The sequence below is a fragment of the Mauremys mutica genome, chromosome 11 (assembly GCF_020497125.1).
Source record: "Mauremys mutica isolate MM-2020 ecotype Southern chromosome 11, ASM2049712v1, whole genome shotgun sequence".
Classification (NCBI taxonomy): domain Eukaryota; kingdom Metazoa; phylum Chordata; order Testudines; family Geoemydidae; genus Mauremys; species Mauremys mutica.
The window spans coordinates 73,449,541-73,467,331 of NC_059082.1; the positions used below are offsets into that span (position 1 = coordinate 73,449,541).

At 40.7% G+C, this 17,791-nt stretch overlaps 1 protein-coding gene across 2 annotated transcripts in view; it reads left to right on the forward strand.

Annotated features, from left to right (window-relative positions):
* Window positions 1-14,408, forward strand: part of DNAAF5 (dynein axonemal assembly factor 5) — a 44,015-nt gene extending 29,607 nt beyond the window's left edge. For both annotated transcript variants that reach the window (XM_044980636.1, XM_044980637.1), the window contains 4 exons: window positions 4,342-4,492; window positions 7,427-7,583; window positions 10,131-10,322; window positions 13,103-14,408. In XM_044980636.1, coding sequence (XP_044836571.1) covers window positions 4,342-4,492; window positions 7,427-7,583; window positions 10,131-10,322; window positions 13,103-13,233 — 631 coding nt within the window. In that variant the 3' untranslated portion in view covers window positions 13,234-14,408. The remainder of the gene's footprint in view (window positions 1-4,341; window positions 4,493-7,426; window positions 7,584-10,130; window positions 10,323-13,102) is intronic.
* The last annotated feature ends 3,383 nt before the right edge of the window (window positions 14,409-17,791 follow it).

Consider the following 17,791-nt stretch of genomic DNA (forward strand, 5'->3'; position numbering starts at 1 on the left):
GTAAGTCTTTTTCCACTAAAAATAGGGGAGGTCAGAAGCAATTTGGAAAGCATTTGCATTGATCTGAGATTTAACCATTTGCTGTAAGCTATCCCTGACCTGTAATTTAGAATGCAAGGTCTTTGGGGCCAGTACCATATCTTCCATTTGTTTTATACTGTCCTTAGCTCTCTCATGATGCTTAATAAGTAACTAATAAAGTATGTGTTAGACTAAGCTCTGAATGCCCAGCACCCCATGTGATGGGGAACACTCATTGCCAATGCCACCTACTGGTTGGGCAGGGGCGTGGCGGAATGTTTCTTCCCTTTCTCACCACTGCTGTATCCTGCAGAGGTCTGTCCTCAGTGACTCAGCCCTCTGCCCAGGTCATGTTTATTTATACCCTTTTAGGGTATAAATAAAAAGTCCAATAACGAGGAGGTCTTCAGGATCAACTGGGAGGTTCAGGGCTTCCCTCTTGGGTTAGGGTCTTGTGGTCCAGACCCTTGTACTTTCAGGGTCTTCCATCAATTAGGATCCCTGCCAAAGGTTAGGCTTTAGTAGTTGACCTTCTTTAGGTGTTGGTAGGGGAGCCTGGGACCCATCTCCTATCCATGGCAGGTAGGTAATGGTTGGCAGCTAAGCCCTGCACCTTGGGGTGCTATGTAGCTGCCTCCCTGTATCACTTCCTACCAAAGAGTCTTTTGCCTGGTGGGAAGTCCCTTCCCTGGAGTCATCTTTCACCTAACTGCACCAATTCCTTTGGACCCTCAGATTTTTGGGTCTCTGAGATCAGGGTAATCCTCTCAGGTGAGTGAGTGCCCCACTCCTTTATGACTTCCCTAAAATATCTCCAGTCTCTGTTTAGGATTACTGGGTATGCCAGGTTAGATGCTAGTGCTACAAAGATACTGCACTTTTGAAATGGTCATACATCGCGGTGCACACACTGGAGGATACCCTGGGATACCCTGACTGTCCATCAACTGTTCTTTAAGCAACGTCTGGCTGCATTCTGACTCACCTGGCCCTTACACTTCCACCCCATTAATTTGTACAGACTAGAGACTACCATTTTTAGCAGGGCCTCGTTTTTCACCCAGTTTTCAGCTGTCCGGACTTGCCCGTAGTCACACTCTGTAAAGGGCAACAGAGAGTCCTGTGGCACCTTTAAGACTAACAGATGTATTGGAGCATAAGCTTTTGTGGGTGAATACCCACTCTGTAAAGGGGCAGTCAAAGCAGGGGTGACCCTATTTCCCAAAGGCAGAAGTGTTCCCTAAAGTGGAGGTCATAACCTGTTCATCACTCAGGGAAAGTGTCTTTCGCTCGTGCTCTCTCTGTCTCTCCGTCCCCCCCAGAAGTCCTCCTCTGTAGGTCCGAATATTCTCTGGGTTTCTGTTCCAAGTTGGACCCGGGACCAGCAGACTTGCTGTGACCTTGGGCCGTTGGTAACATTCAGAGGCGTAGTTCCAATTAGGCCAGCCTCCTTGCCTGGCACATGCTTCAGAGTGCTCTGGGCCCCATATATCTACCACCTGGTATCTTGGAAGGGGGTCTGTCTGCAGCCATGTAATTGTCCATCAAGCTTAGGGACTCGGCCAGTGTCTCAGGCCAATGACATACCATGAAGTCTCTTCCCCCTGACCGGGATGAGGAGGATAAACTGCTCTACTGCAACTTTCTCAGCCACCGGGACCCCAGTTCACGTCTGAGGTTGTAGTTAGCGCCAGCAATGTTTCTCGAGTTTCTGGCCCACCGCCTCAGCTGGATACTGTGGAAATTACGATGATATGCTGCTGCCCTCTCATATGGAAATGGCTCATATTTTGTTAAAATTGGTTTGGGTATAGCATATTAATATTGTTTATAAAATAAATTGTAAATAATTCAGTTTAATAGTGAATTTGCTAATTACAGTTGTGGAATAGAACATGGAGAAAAAGGATAAATCTAGAAGAAAAAATATTAAAATAATTGACATCAAAAGAAAATGAGGGTAGAGTATAACTATTTGCATATGTAAAATAGAAATAATTTTTTTTTTACTCTGTAATAGTGCTTTTGAGATCTACTGATGATAACTGGTATGTAAGAGCTAGGTATTATTATTATTATGGATATAGAATCATGTTAGTTTTATAAACAAGTGAAGACAAAGTCTCAAATTAGTGAATGCTATCAACACAGAGGAAAAAAATCTCATTGTATGGAGATAGCTCATATTTAGAAGTTGGCCTGTACAGATATGATTATGAGATTTCAACATTGTATAAAGTACATTCTTACTGTTATACATATAGTAATGAAAATGCATAAATACATAGTATCATCGTGGAAGTAGCCAGAGAGATTCCAATGTTTGAACTACTACCTCATCCTAGAAAATGAGATCAGGGTAATCCTTTTCACTTTCTTTTAGGCATATAATAGCATTCATTATGTGAAAGTAATTTGCTTTCTTCTTCTTACACATTTTAATTGTTCAGATTGACAAGTTCCTGTGTACCTTAATAGCAGCTTTTGTGTGGCCATCTCATTTTGTCTAAAAGTCTTATAATATTAGCCCTGATTTGCTTCACTGATACCAAATACAAGGCATTTTTTGAAGAAATGATTCTTCACAGATAGCATGCCATTATAGTAAGTAGGAAAGGCTGCTGGAATCTACCTTTATGTTTTGACAGACTTTCTTCAACTGTTTAAAGAAGGCCTTACCAAAAACACTGAAGTAGCTAAGCACAGACCACCTTAGAGCTAAAAGGAAATTTGAAGTAATAATGGTCCACACTCAGGGCTTTCCTAGTAATCTGTTGTGTAGAAAATGACAATTATCTTTTGAAAAAAAAGGTTAATATATGCATTAAAATGTGTAAATCGTAGAAACTGTAAATCAAAGGTTTTTGTCCGATATTTATTTGATTTTAGAGGTTATGTTTCTTGTTTATTGCTGATTCTTAAGTGCCACCTGCTGGGCAAGAAGCAGAAATGAGAACATAATCTTGCATGTCTCTAATTGTGATTTGCTATTATAAACTGAAACAGTTAAAATTCACACACCTGTTGTTTTTTTTAATCATATAGAAGATCTAGATTTCCAATTTGTATGTACAGAGAACTAGAGAATCAATGTGCTAGAGAATTAATGCCTGGCACGCTAGCCAATCAGATGATTTAAATCATATCTCCATATTCTATTCAGGCTATACCTACCTGATAAGGCCCTTCCTATCCATCTAGTAAGGACTGGCAGTAATAGTTACATTCCCATGGCAGAAGGTCGCTAGCAGTCCCTGTTGGACTGATATGTGGCCACTAAGGAAATCTTTGTCACTTTTTTTTTTAATGTTTGAGGATTAGTGCTTGTCACTGACATCTGCACACCGTGTACCTCCAATCCATGTCATGTCTTTATAGGAGCCACTTACTTCATCCTGAAGCCAAAGGGACCTTTGGGGAGGTCAGCAGCGGCTTTTCTTTGTGTGGGGGGGCTAGTGGGAGCTGGTGTCCAAAGTCTATACACTTTTTATACTCAATTTAAAATGAGGATTGTTTTAGCTGGAATTAGATGAGCAATCAGGTATAGTTGTTTAGATTTTCAACAGCTTTGGGTATTTTAAGAGCTTATTCAACAGAGGAAAAGGAGGAAGAAATGGTTAATTCTTGTTCATGATTAAAGGTATCACTGATTTACATATAATTTCATTCATTTGTATAATGAAATGAGTGCACTGCGTGTAGGTGGCACCCAGTACACACAAGCATGGTGGACATCCCCAAATTCCAAAAAAAACCTTGCATTGATGCTGGCACCACCAGAAAATCCTACAAAGCTCTTATCCTAGAGAGAGTGGCTTCTGAGTGAAGGAAAAATTAAATTATTCCAATGGGGATTTGGTGTAATATCAGTAATACGGATCTCATCAATAGCAAATACAGTTCTCGCTGTATATAACATTGTTCATTGGCCTATCTCAAAGGGCTGCACAAACTTTAATGAACCTTCACAGCACTTGTGTGAGTTGGGCGTGTATTATCTCCACAGTTGGTAAATTTAGACACAGAAAATAAACAGCTTAACACAGCAAGTCATTGGTAGAGTCTGAAATGGAAAAATGTCCAGACTCCTCTTTCCCTGAATATGTTAGTTATTTGTTTGGAGTTCAGATATTTAGCTGAAAAAAGACAAGCAATTAAATTATATTAATAGATATAATAATCAGATTGGATACATATGTTTAATTTTTTTATGCTATGTTCTTCCTATACTGAAAACTCTCCATTTCAGCCTTTGAATCTCTTTACCACTTTCTCATTAACCTTTATTTGCTTCTTTTTTTTTTTTTGGTTGGGCTTTAGGCAGTTTCTTAGCTACCTTGAGATCGTGATAAAAGACATATTGGCTCCTAATCTGCAGTGGCATGCTGGAAGAACAGCAGCTGCCATCCGCACTACAGCTGTATCATGCCTTTGGGCTCTTATTTACAGTGAAATGCTTTCTCCAAAAGAGGTAAACTCCTCCTTCCCCAACAAATGTACTTTAAAACCTAGGCAGGAAAACACAAGACACACGTAGTAAACACAAACTTACCCTTTACAAAAATTAATCCTTTAACAAATGTAATGTTTTAAGATGTCTGCAATATTGTTGTAGCCATGTTGGTCCCAGGATGTGACTGAGAGATGATATGGATGGGTGAGGTAATATCTTTTATTGGACCAACTTCTGTTGGTAGAAGGGCAAGCTTTTGAGCTTGACAGAGCTGTTCCTCAATTCAGGGGAAGGTAAACAGAGTGTCACAGCTAAATATAAGGGTGACAGATTGGTAAGCATAAGGGGTACACATTCATTGTAGGAGACCACTTAAAATTAAGTGGGCTGTTAACACCGCTACAGACTTAGGGCAAAGGAAGGTAGTAGGCAATAGGGTATTGTACAAATTGTTGTAATGAGCCACAAAACCAGTGTCTCTCGTAAGTCCATGATTTTTAGTGTCCAGCAGAGTTATTAATTTAAGATCCCCGGCTTGTCTTTTGAAGGTGTTGTGCAGGTTTTCTTTGAGAACGAGGACTGAAGGGTCAAATATGGAATGATCACTTTGTGAAAAGTATTCACCCCCAGGTGATATGCTCTTTTGGTCTCTTATCATTTCCCAAGTGAGTTCATCTGAGAGCATAGTGATTTTTTGTTTTCACCCACATAGTTGTTTTGGGACATTTGATGCACTGGATGAAGTATACCACATGTTATGATAGGCATGTATCGGACCCATGAATTTTGAAAGCTGTTTTGTGGCGGGTATTGATCTTTGTAGAATGGAGATATGGCTGCAGATTTTTTTCTGTTATTCAGGCAGGGTCTGGTGTCACTTTGACTTCTTGTATCCTGCTCTGTGGGAAGCTTGCTTCTGATGCTGAATTTGGTGAGGTTGGGGGATTGGAGGTTCGGGAAAGGTTTATTTCAGGAAGTGGATCCCATCAAGTAGGAGTTGTAATTGTTTTATAGACTCATAGACTTTAAGGTCAGAAGGGACCATTATGATCATCTAGTGTGACCTCCTGCACAATGCAGGCCACAGAATCTCACCCATCCACTTCTATAACAAACCCCTAACCTATGTCTGAGTTATTGAAGTCCTCAAATTGTGGTTTGAAGACCTCAAGCTGCAGAGAATCCTCCAGCAAGTGACCCATGCCCCATGCTGCAGAGAAAGGCGAAAAACCTCCAGGGCCTCTGCCAATCTGCCCTGGAGGAAAATTCCTTCCCGACCCCAAATGTGGCGATCAGTTAAACCCTGAGCATGTGGGCAAGACTCACCAGCCAGCACCCAGGAAAGACTCTGTATGGCTTCCAGTGTGAGGTAACCAAGAAACGTATTGTCTCTAGGCAGGCATTCAGTTACCACAGAGTATGCTGCAAAGGATACACATCTTAACTCACTTAAAACCGCATTCACCAAAAAAGGACACTTTCTGCCAGAGAAGTAGATCAGATCATGAAACGGGCCACCCAAATACCCCCAAGAGAACCTGCTTCAATACAGAAACCTCCCTCTAACCTCACATCCCTAGCAGTCACCTCACACTGGAACCCATATGGGTTATCAAACAATTACAACCTGTACTTGATGGGCACAACATCTTGAAAGAAATCTTTACTGATCCCCCTCTCTTCTGGCCTTCAAACAAACCCCAGCCTCACCAAGCTCATCATCAGAAGCAAGCTCCCCACAGACCAGGACACAAGAAGTTAAAGTGACACCAGACCTTGACTGAACAACAGATGAAAAATCTGCAGACATATCTCCGCCGCTACGATGATCAATACCCTCCACAATACACCTTTCCGGATTCTGGGGTCCTACCCATGCCTATCAAAATGTGTGGTGTACCTCATCCAGTGCATCAAATGTCCCAGTAACAACTATGTGGGTGAAACCAAACAATTACTATGCTCATGAATGAACGCACATAGAGTATTTTTGTCCTTTCTTATTTTTCTATCACCTGTGGATGAATACTGAGAAAAGGGAGCAGATTTAGGCAAAACTTCATCTAGGTCCAAGGGGCATCTTTGAATCATACTGTTTTTTCTTATACAGTTCACTCTAAGATGAGGATGGTTATGGTGCAGGTCACATTGAGAATACTATGGGCCACAGTTAATCTACTGATCTCATTAACATCACTGCCTCATTCTGTTTAACATTTAATTAACTATAAAGAATTGCTTTTTAAAATAAAGAAACAAGTGACATTAAAAATGCTATTAAAACTACCTAATTTGGGGGGAGAGGTGTCTGTGATAGGCCCTGATTCAGCAGAATGCTTAAGCACAGACATAACTACATGCATAAGCACTCCCACTGACTTCGAAGGGACTACTTACATGCCTACATTAAGCATATGCTTAAGTGTTTTGCTGCATCAGGACCATTGTACCTTGCTACAGTAATATGCAGTGCAGAATATACATATTAAAAAAGAAAAAGATATGAAATTCAGCTGCAAGCATGCTGTATTACAAAGGCCTTTATTTAAATTTTCCATTTAGATCATGAGCATTATCTACTAGTGTACAAAAATAATCATCATCTCCAAAATATGGAAGTCTTACCAAAATGGTTTTAAAAATACACAAAAGTAAGTTAAACATATGCCTTTGCCTCTTACACAAAATTCAACCGCATGTTTCCCCGAAAGTGCTCATCAGATGACCGGTCTGATAGTCTATTTTCATTCTCTATGCTGAATGAAATGCAAAAAATAAAACAGCACAAATTAAGTATTGTTATAAATATTAGGTAGCAATTGGCTTTTTAAAAATAATTTTAAAGCAGATAGCATCTTTGACAGATCTCCTGAAAGTTAAAATAACTAATTAGTACACGGATTGCAAGTGACTGAAAAGCTACTATTTTAATGACTTTTTTATTGATTGTAGATTTTTAAACTAGAAGATGCACTGATGCCTCAGGTAATTGCCACATTGGATGAAGATTCTAAAATGACTCGATTAATGGCTTGTCGTATTGTCAGTGTTATTTTAAACATCCGTGGGAAGCAGTTTGATCTAGATAAACTCAACAACATTTATCCTGGTATGATTTTTTTAAATGCTGTAAATATTCTTAGAATTTAAAATAATATTTTAATTCTTCCTTATAGAGGAGATGTCAGCAACTCCATAGCTAACATTGCATTTGCTTTTTCACCTAAAGCAGAGTTTTAGTGTCTTTGAGCATGAAAAATATGTGACTGGTGCATTATGCAGGTCACAGGCTGACTCTAAGACTTTTTTTCACAATCTGTCTAGCCCTTCTGCAGTTTCTATCACGGTGTCCTCTAGACTTGAACGCCTAGGCATGGCTTAAGTGAAATTTAAATAGTGCATAGACCTTGTGCTGGTTCTCTACATAGAGGTAAGTGTTACCCTGAGTGAATAAATTGCTTTCCCAGCCATTCATTCCTTCACTGTCCTGTACACATGCACTAGCTAAAGGAAGACCATTTCTACATTCTTTGATCTGGGATTTTATCAGGGTTCATGGGTAATAATTTTCCTCTAATAATTTCATAAACATACAAACTTTGGAAAGAGGCTATACAGTTTTGTGCATTTGGCAGCATTTTTGTTTGACAGGATGCACTCTAATGTCCTGATCCTGCCAAGACTTGCACATGTGCTTAACTTTATCAGCTTTAAATAGTTTCACTTGGGGTCACTGGGTGTACTTTTGGTGTGTAAAGTGAAGAACATGCATAACATTTTTGCAGAATCAAAGCCTAATGTGTCCTAGTGCTATTGTGTGTTTGCCCACTAGATGGAACCTTACTCTATAGTATCCTCTCCTCTGAAGACTTGCCTGTTCCTCACCTGCATCATTCCCAACTTAGATGGCATCAGATAGTGCGCATTTAACTAGGGGTGCCAGGCATTCAGTTTTCCACCAGAGTGCCCGATCAAAAAGGGGCTCTGGTGGCTCCAGTCAGCACTGTTAACCAGGCCGCTAAAAGTCCGGTCAGGCAGGCTCCTGAACACCAGCACCACAGCTCCCGTTGGCCGGGACCCAAGGCCAATGGGAGTTGCGGGGATAGTATCCAGTCCCTCCGCCTAGGAGCTGGACCTGCCGGCTGCTCCCAGGAGCTGCCTGAGGTAAGCACCGCCTGGCCAGAGCCCGTACCCCGAACCCTCTGCCCCAAGTTGGAACCCCCTCACACCCAAAACCCCTCCCAGAGCCTGCACCCCACATGCCCTCCAGTACCCCAACCTTCTGTCCCAGCCCGGAGTCCCCTCCCACGCCCTGATCCCCTCATTTGTGGCCCCACCCTGGAGCCTGCACCCCCAACTAAAGCCTGCACCCCATCCCCTTGCCCCAGCCCTGAGTCCCCTCCCACACCCTGAACCCCTCATTTGTGGCGCCATTCTGGAGCCTGCACCCCCAGCCAGAGCCCTCACCCCCTCCCGCACCCCAACCCCTTGCCCCAGCCTGTTGAATGAGGGTGGGAGAGAGTGAGAGAAGGAGGGAGGGGGGATGGAGTGAGCAGGGGTGGAGCTTCAGAGACGGGGCAGGGGTGGGGGCAGGGCAAAGGCGTTCGGTTTTGTGCAATTAGAAAGTTGGCAACCCAAATTTTAACTGTAGTGCAGGCAGAACAGAAATACATTATGCAAACAGTAGCTATGTTCTGCTTCTTGCCAGTACTGTTCAAAATCATGCTGACAGCACACCATGAGGTAATGCTATAAATAGACTCCACTTCAAAGAGTAATGGTAGTACTGTTCTGTACAGACAAATGTGTAGATGTACATGCAAAAAAAAAAGCCAGGAGCAATGGATAATGTGCATGTATATTAAAAAAAAAAAAAAAAAAGAATCTGCAACTCCATAGTCGAATAGCTTTACTATTTGACTTTCTTAGGATATTCTATAGCACCCATCATCATAGTAGCTAAGTGCTGAACTAAGTGGTCCTCAGCACAATCTGCTGGGGAATGGGTATCAGGAATGGTGATTTTAAATGTCTTTTTCCCCGAGTAGGGCGCCATAGTCATTAATGTGTTTGCCACATAGCGCAGCAGGAAACCAGCAACTCATTTTATAGGCATAAATATACAGTACTATCACTGAACAATTATCAACGGATTTCCTCTTCACATCCTACTGGACTGCATGAATGCAGTACCTCAGTCCTGTACACGTTTAATAGTCTCAGACTCATAGTAATTTAATATACAGTATTAGCTCAAATAACAATAATTGACAAAAATATTTTGCTGAAACAAGTGTCGATGCTTCAAGTTCTAATTAAATTCCCATCTGTATTTTTGTAATGCCTGAGTATAAATTCATAATATCTTTACAGAGATTTGCTTTTAAATAAAAATCAGCTAAACCAGTAGCAATCGAATAATGATATACTGCATGATTATTAGGTACAGTGTATTTGATATAGTCCAGGAACCCAAAGAAGGGTGACAGAAGCAACATTGTAAACTTTAGCTTTTAACAATCGTGAAGTACATTTGTATTTTGCAGTGTCTCACAAGATAAAAGAAGAAGAAAGCATTTGAAGATTTGTCTTTATTTTATGATTTCTCACATCTGTCCAATGTTACTTGTTCAATTACGTATATGCTTCTTTTTAGAACTCTTAAAGCGGCTGGATGATGCTGCACACGATGTACGACTAGCAGCTGCTCAAGCCTTAAGTAACTGGTTTAAATGTATAAGAAATGATGATGAAAAAACTGTACTTAAAAGTAATATTGAGTTTCTTTACCGAGAACTGTTGATTCATCTGGATGACCCTGACCAAAACATCCAACGGGCAGTCTTAGGTAAGTCATCTAATGAGCTGTAGTTTAATGAGCAATTTAAATTGAATATTCAGTGTTGGATACAAATAGGTGGGTGGGTGTATTTGTCCTCGCTGGAAACTAGATAGCTTCTTCTCGTCCCAAAGCACTAGTGACACTATGCATTCCTGTCCACTACTTGTTCCTCCATTAAGCCCACTCTGGTCATACCCCTGCATACGATGTTCCACTATCTAGTCAGTGGTTGACCTTTAGGTTAGACTGACCTCGGTTGTGTTGCATTATTTTCTTTGGCACCATATCTTCAGTTTGTCTTTCTACAGTGTCAGCACCGTCGTAATTTTTTCAATTGCATCCAATCCCATACCCAGCTTTTACACCCTACTCTCCATCTAACTTCTTCCTTTATTTTAAAAATCATTCCACTTTTACACCGACCATCTTCCAAACAACTCTCATTTTACTGCCTCCAGCCTTCTGATGTCTGTTTCATTTAATGCAGCTGCTTCATTAGAGTAATACTGTTAATATACTGGTTTGATAAATTTTCACTTTGGTACCAACAAGATGTTTTTATCAATCCATAATTTCATCAACTCTGTGCAGCATTTGTAGCTAATGCACATCTCTTTTTAACCTCATCCTTCATAGAACCATCGGCACTTATCAAGCTTCCTAGATACACATATGATTTTACTTGTTCTACAGCTTCACTGCTGCTGCATTTCACCATTTTGTCTATTGTCCCTTTTCAAGATGCAACCACTTAAGCTCCTTGGCATTAATTGTAAGTCCATAGTCGACTACACCAATTTTCCAAGGTAAGGAAGAGTATCATCATTAATTCAAAGGTGTCCGCCAGTTGTGCAATGTCATCTGCATCAGCTAAAGAGCTTAACTGTAGATCAGTGGTTCTCAAAGTCGGTCCGCCGCTTGTTCAGGGGAAAGCCCCTGGTGGGCCGGGCCAGTTTGTTTACCTGCCGTGTCCGCAGGTTCGGCCAATTGTGGGAAGGGCAGCCAGCATATCCCTCAGCCCGCGCCGCTTACCGCACCCCCCATTGGCCTGTAACGGCAAACCGCAGCCAGTGGGAGCCGCGATCGGCTGAACCTGCGGACGCAGCAGATAAACTGGCCCGGCCCGCCAGGGGCTTTACCTGAACAAGCGGCGGACCGACTCTGAGAACCACTGCTCTAGATCACCCATTATCACACCCTCAAACTTGTCTAACATTCTTAATTCCCAGTTTAAGAACTTGATGAAAAGTGATGGTGAGTCCATGCCCCCTTGTCTTACACCAAACTTCAACTTAAACCAGCTGCTTAATTTTTCACCAATTCTTACGGCACTAGAGGAGATTTCGTATGTAACTTTTATAATTGAAATTATCCTATCTGGGACTCCATATGGTTTTACTACTTTCCATGGTGCTTTCTTCCAAACCAAATCAAATGCCTACTTGAAGTCGATGAAAACAGCAAACATCGTTAGTCCCCATTCTTGCTTTTTTTCCATCAACTGTTGGAGCATGAAATCTGATCCATTGAAGTTTGGCCTGGTCTGAAGCCACACTGTTCCTCACCTACTACTTCCTCTAAAACTGGCCTTAATCTATTAATTACTTTCCTCGTGATTTTTCCCCTGCACTGATAATCTTATACCTCTATAAGTATTCAGACTGGTGGGATTGCCTTTCTTCAGGATTGGTACAGCTAGTGTCTTTAGCCAGTCATCCAGTATCTCCTCTTGTTCCCGTACCTTCTGGTATATTTTTCCGAATCTTGTGATAGCACTTGTCCCACTGGCTTTTTTTCGCAGCTCAGCTGTTATATTGTCTGTTCCTTCAGCTTTCCCATTTTTTTAACTGCTTCCCTGCTCTTTCTAGTCCTTCTGATGGTGGCTCAATACTGATATCCATTCTCCCTTTTAAGCTGCCCTGTTCATCTAGCTTGTATAGAATGCTTGTATCTGGATGAACTACAGGGGTTCAGCACTTTGTCAAAATGCTCCTTCCGTACTTCCAGGACATCTTCAGCATTTGCTGCCAGTTCAGCGCTAGCCTTGCTTACTGCTCACATCATTGGCCTAATTGTTTCCATACAACTTAGCGTTCTTGTATATCACTTTCGTATCCTGTTGTGTTGACACCTCCTCTAGTTGTTGAGCCTCTTCTTTCCAGAACTTTTGCTTGTCCGATCTTTGTGATTTCTTCTCCATTTTGCACAATTCTTTGACTTCTTCTGCTTTCCCAACAGTTTTGCCTTGTTTACACTTTTCCTGTCATGGTTGCTTGTCCAGATTTCCCTTGTTTGCTTACACCTTCCAATAACTTGATAGATTAGGGAAATGTAATGGGGTATTCACTACTAAGTCACTGCCTCAGATCTGTCAGAAGTTAGTCGTCACTGCAATATACTACCATATGATAGCTGTTTTGTGGTCTACGTGAAATGAATTGGTACTTTCAGTCATTTTCAAGCAGATGGTTATCAACATTGCAAATACTAATATCAGCAAAGGGGCTGTCCATAATTTGCATCATGCATTGGGAGGGGGTCCTTAATTTTCCATGTTTGTTTCAGTGTTACAAGGAGTGGGAGTAGGTCTTGAAAATCACCAGAAAATGTGTTATGTAATTTATGGACAGCCTAAAAGAGTACAGGGATTAAATTAGCATGAAGCCTGAATATTAGTATCTCACCTCTAAATGTTGTCCTTCCAGGTCAGATTTCAGGCACTTTGAAGCATATGTAGGGAAGGACAGATCTTTTGATTATTATGAATGTATGTTCTTGTTTTACAGAAGTTTTAAAAGAAGGAAGTGTTTTATATCCAGAATTACTGGTGACAGAAATAGAAGCAGTTGAACATAAGCATCGAACTCCAGCGTACTGTAATCAGCTACTACAGCACATTCAGTCAACTGGGGAGTAGAATTTCTGTTGTCTCTAAAGAGCCTTGTTTGAACTTTATATGAACTGGAATTGTCTCATTTTCAACTCTACAATAAAATAAGTTGAGCAATATATGTGTGGCTCCTTTGCAAATAGTGTCTTATTTAAAAGTGATATCAACACACTGTCTTGCATTGCAATTTCAACAGGACTGTGCATAGTGACAATAATACAAAACAGAATGTTTTAATTTAATTAATTCCTTATTGAAAGTATTTGGGTTGGGGCAAGAATGCTCTTTGTGAATTTATCTGATATTTATTGTTGAGAAAGCTAACTTATTTTACAAACTAACCTCTATATAATGTACCCTCAGGCCTAAAGTTGTATTAGCGAAGCTCATGTAGGCCTCAATCCTGCAAGCTGCTGAGTGCCTCCAGCTCTCGAAATTGCTCAACATCAAGCCCTGCCATAGCTACCCAGGCACAATTTAAATTGCATCAAGCAACAGAATTTTACACCAATTTGTGTACTGATGCTCTTAAAGTACTGAATTAGTTAAAAGCAGAGCAACTGACCCAGCAAACGCTGCAGAGCGATCAGCTTATTTCTTAGAGCAGCTCTATTCAAATTAAAGGTATATTAGTCACATAAGCATGATACTTGGCAGCATTTGCAGAATGGGACCCTCAGTTTCCAACATGCCTCCATTGTAACTAGCATCACATTTTGCCATTTTTAAAATAAAACTATTAACCCAGAAGGAAAAAGTTTATTTTTCCACAGTACTTGTAAATTGACTGAATCCCTTTGTACTTTGTTTACTTCTTGCAGTATATAAAATGAGCCTATACGATTCTGAGCACATATGTATTTTAAAAAATGCTTTGTATTGTCACTGTACTGCACTGTCTGAATAGAGAAGAATTTAATGAGAATATACTTAGAAATATACAATAAGGAATTAAGGATTTTACATGACATTAAAAACAATGCTCTTTTGTTACAAAAATATACTTAGATCAATAGTATTTTTATTTTTGTACTCATCAATTACATGGCATCTGTATTTTTTATTGTTTACACTGTAGTGCCTTAAACTAACAAGAATTTGGTCTTTCCGTATTGTGTTGAATCTGATTTTAGGTCACCAGTTTGATATTATTTTTTAAGATTTTTTTTTTAGTGTATACAATATGGTTGAGCTGTATAATTAAAAACTATATTTACAGTGTCTTTGTGAATTATGGAGTGGTGTTCATTTTCCATGGAGGATAATTAACATACAGTGCAAGACCAGGGTGGCCTTGGTTTCTAAAAACATTCCTGTTATTGACTGAAGATTTTTCTGACATTATTAGGCTCATCTCCCAAAACACACTCCACATTTGTATTATTTTCTTGGCCTGGAGGAGAAGTGCCTTTTTATTTTTATTATTTTGGGGTGGGTAGGTAGGAAGGAGGAGCTAGTGTGGAAATTACTAAGATAAATAATTAAAACAGCTTGTGAGGGGCTTTTCCCATGATTAATATAGGCAAGTAAGGGATTAACTAGGGACTCATTAGAGCAAGCAAGTAGGGTATGAGCCAAAGTCCGTTGAAGACAGTGGGAATCTCTTTGAATCAGGCCTATACCATGGAGGCAGTATAAGGCTGGGGGAAAGCCCCACAGGGGAACAGAAGGTTCTCTTGTTCCTTGTCCTCCCAACCTAGTGAAGAAACTGTGTCTGGACACTCCCAGACCAGGAAGCAGGTGGAACTGGGAAACTGACCATCTTGCTCCCCCTGCACCCAGGTTGAAGCAAACAGCTTTTGTTAATTACAGGGGGTTTGCATCAGACCGAATTGAGTGGTAGACCAGATTCCCTGTACTCTGGGCCAAGGCAGAAATACGTTTATGCAAAGGTTCACATGTCCTAAATTGGCAGGGTGCAGTTTTACCTTGTTTTATTTTCCCCCACCCCCTTGATGTTACCTGCCACTAAGGCCTACACTCACTTGCTATCTTGCGTTTCTTCGGTGCTGCCATTTCTGGTGACTCGTGGTAACTATTTTTCTTTGCTTAATTTTGTTTAGTGGAGAAGCACCTTTTCTGTGACTGGCTCCATCTAGTGTTGAAACTGAGAAGTGCAACAGAGTTGAGCTCAAGCGCCATGTGCGGGCCATATTCAATTATATTTTCAGAATTTGCTGCGGGCCAATAAAAACTGACCCGCGGGCCGCAGTTGGCCCGCGGGCCGTAGTTTGGACACCCCTGATCTAAGTGAATTGTATTCTGGCACTCATCACCTAGTGCAACAGCCCTTAGTGGGCCACAAACAAGTTGTCCTAATGTACAGCAGCCTTTAGGTTATGTTGTATGCTGGGTATCAAAATGGCTACTGGCAGCCCTCATGGATCAGAGAAGCACAAAAGTGTATAGCTGAAAATCTGGACCACTCTGACAGATACCTGAGGTTTCTTTAGCAAAGATTTTGTAGCTGATTATGCCAATAAAGTATTTTAATTGCATTGAAAAATAAAGGAAAACTACAGTATAATTTTCACCAACTTTGTTGACTGGTAAGAGCACAAGCCTTAGAAACAATCATTTGCATTCACATTCTACCACCATCAATGCCTGTTTGGTTTAGCTATTAAGAACTTCATTAAATGTGCTTTGAAGGTAGATTTTTTTTTCTGGCAGACAGTAACCTCATCTACCATTTTAAACTAGCAAAATCAGGTCATAAACAAAAACAAGGTCTATTATCAAAGAAACATCTGAATGAAATAGAGAAATAGACAAGTTAGCTCTTATTCCTAACTTTCGCATTCTCTTGTATGAACGTGCACACTGAGCAGGTAGATGTACAAATATATGACTTGCATGTACAAAAAGACAATTTGCATATGAAAATAGGATAGGCCCCTTTGGCGAATCCACTAGCTTCTTCCCTTCCCCATCTCTCACCATAAAAAGAATGGTATTTTAGTCACTGCTCTTCTGACATGGGATTATTCTAATCTTAAACCATATGCACTCGCAAGCAGAAATCTCTTCTAAACTGAAGTTCCACTTTCCATCCACTAGAGTTCCCTCTGCAGAAGCCAAAATGTAGTTCCTCCCCCTTCTTCAGGAACCTGCCTTCAAAACTAAACAATTGATCCAACTATTCTTAATAGGTTCTTATACCATGCTCATCGCTGCAGTATCTGAGCTCCTCTTGGAGGAAGACTGGTGGTGATTCGCTGTGATTTTTCCTGATGCGGACACCAACTATTGTTCTAGGAATACTTTTGCCCAGCTCTATTATTCTTATTTATATAGTGCTGTAAGCATACATTTGTGTTATATCAAAAGTAAAATGTGTCAAATGAAGTCCTGCACTGAAAAGCTTAGATTCTAAAAGGATGAGCTTATTACAAACACAGAGCAGTGAGTGGTGAGGCATTGTGGAACAGGATGGGTATCAGATGCTATTTGAAGGTGGAAAGGGAGGTGTGATGTACGTGGGATGGCATATTTCACATAGTTGTGAAATAGTTATACAACTATTCTACTAAAGCATATGTCACTTGTGTATCATACTGAAACTTCAGAAGCCAAGGAAATGTATCAACGAACTACTAGCAAACATTAGTTTCCTGCAGTGTACACCAAGTTCTCTTCCCCAGGCATCAGCCCAGACCCAAATTCTAACTCTAAAGTTTTCTTAAAGACCTGCCAGATAATGCAACCACATTGCAACTTCTGTGCCAAAGACACAACATCTTAAGAATGCATCTACAATGGCAAAGTTCAGACTTCTTTATTTCCACCAGTGGCAACAACCATGTAGATAGTGTAGCTATTGAGCTGGTATTTTTACCACTGTATCGTTTAAATAAAGGGTATTTTGAGACCTGGCTTCACTTGAGTTGCTGGGTTAGGAGGAGAGAGAGATGTCCCTTCTTTGATGGAAGTGAAATATAGTCAAAGTTTCTCCAGGATGTCCAAAGCTTGGTGTCCAAAGTAGCCACTTTGAAAGCTCAAGTGTCAGCCTGATCACCCATCTTGAGTACTTTGGGAAAGGTTTGCTGCACATACAAATGTCAAGTGTTTCTTTAGCAAGGCTTCCCCGGGAGAGCCTTTTTGCAAGCTTACAGAGCTAAGTCCCTGACTCCTCCATCTAGTTTCTGGACTTATTCCCTCTGAGCCATGGTGGCTTCATGAGCTGAACATGCCTATGCTCCTTACAAGGAAATTTTTAAAGAAACAGTTAGATCCTCCCAGCATAACACTCACCATGTTCCACAAACTGGACATCCTCCAGTGTGTCCTTTTGGATGGGGAATGCTCCAAGCGATGGTCCCTCAGTAAGGAGAAATGCACATGGAAATGATTACCTCAGAGATAAGGGGTGCTACTAGTTTTATCCCCATTTTTCCAAAGCTCTCTCAAAACAGATCCTATTAAAATCCCATCCTGGAGGATCTGTAGATCTGGATTTTCAGGGAAATGGGAAAATGTATCCTCCTTTCTGACAAATTAATTTATTAGAAAATCCTGGTCTATAGATTCAACTTTTATTGTGTCGGTTGGGATGCAATTGAAATGTATTCAATTGTTTCTGTTT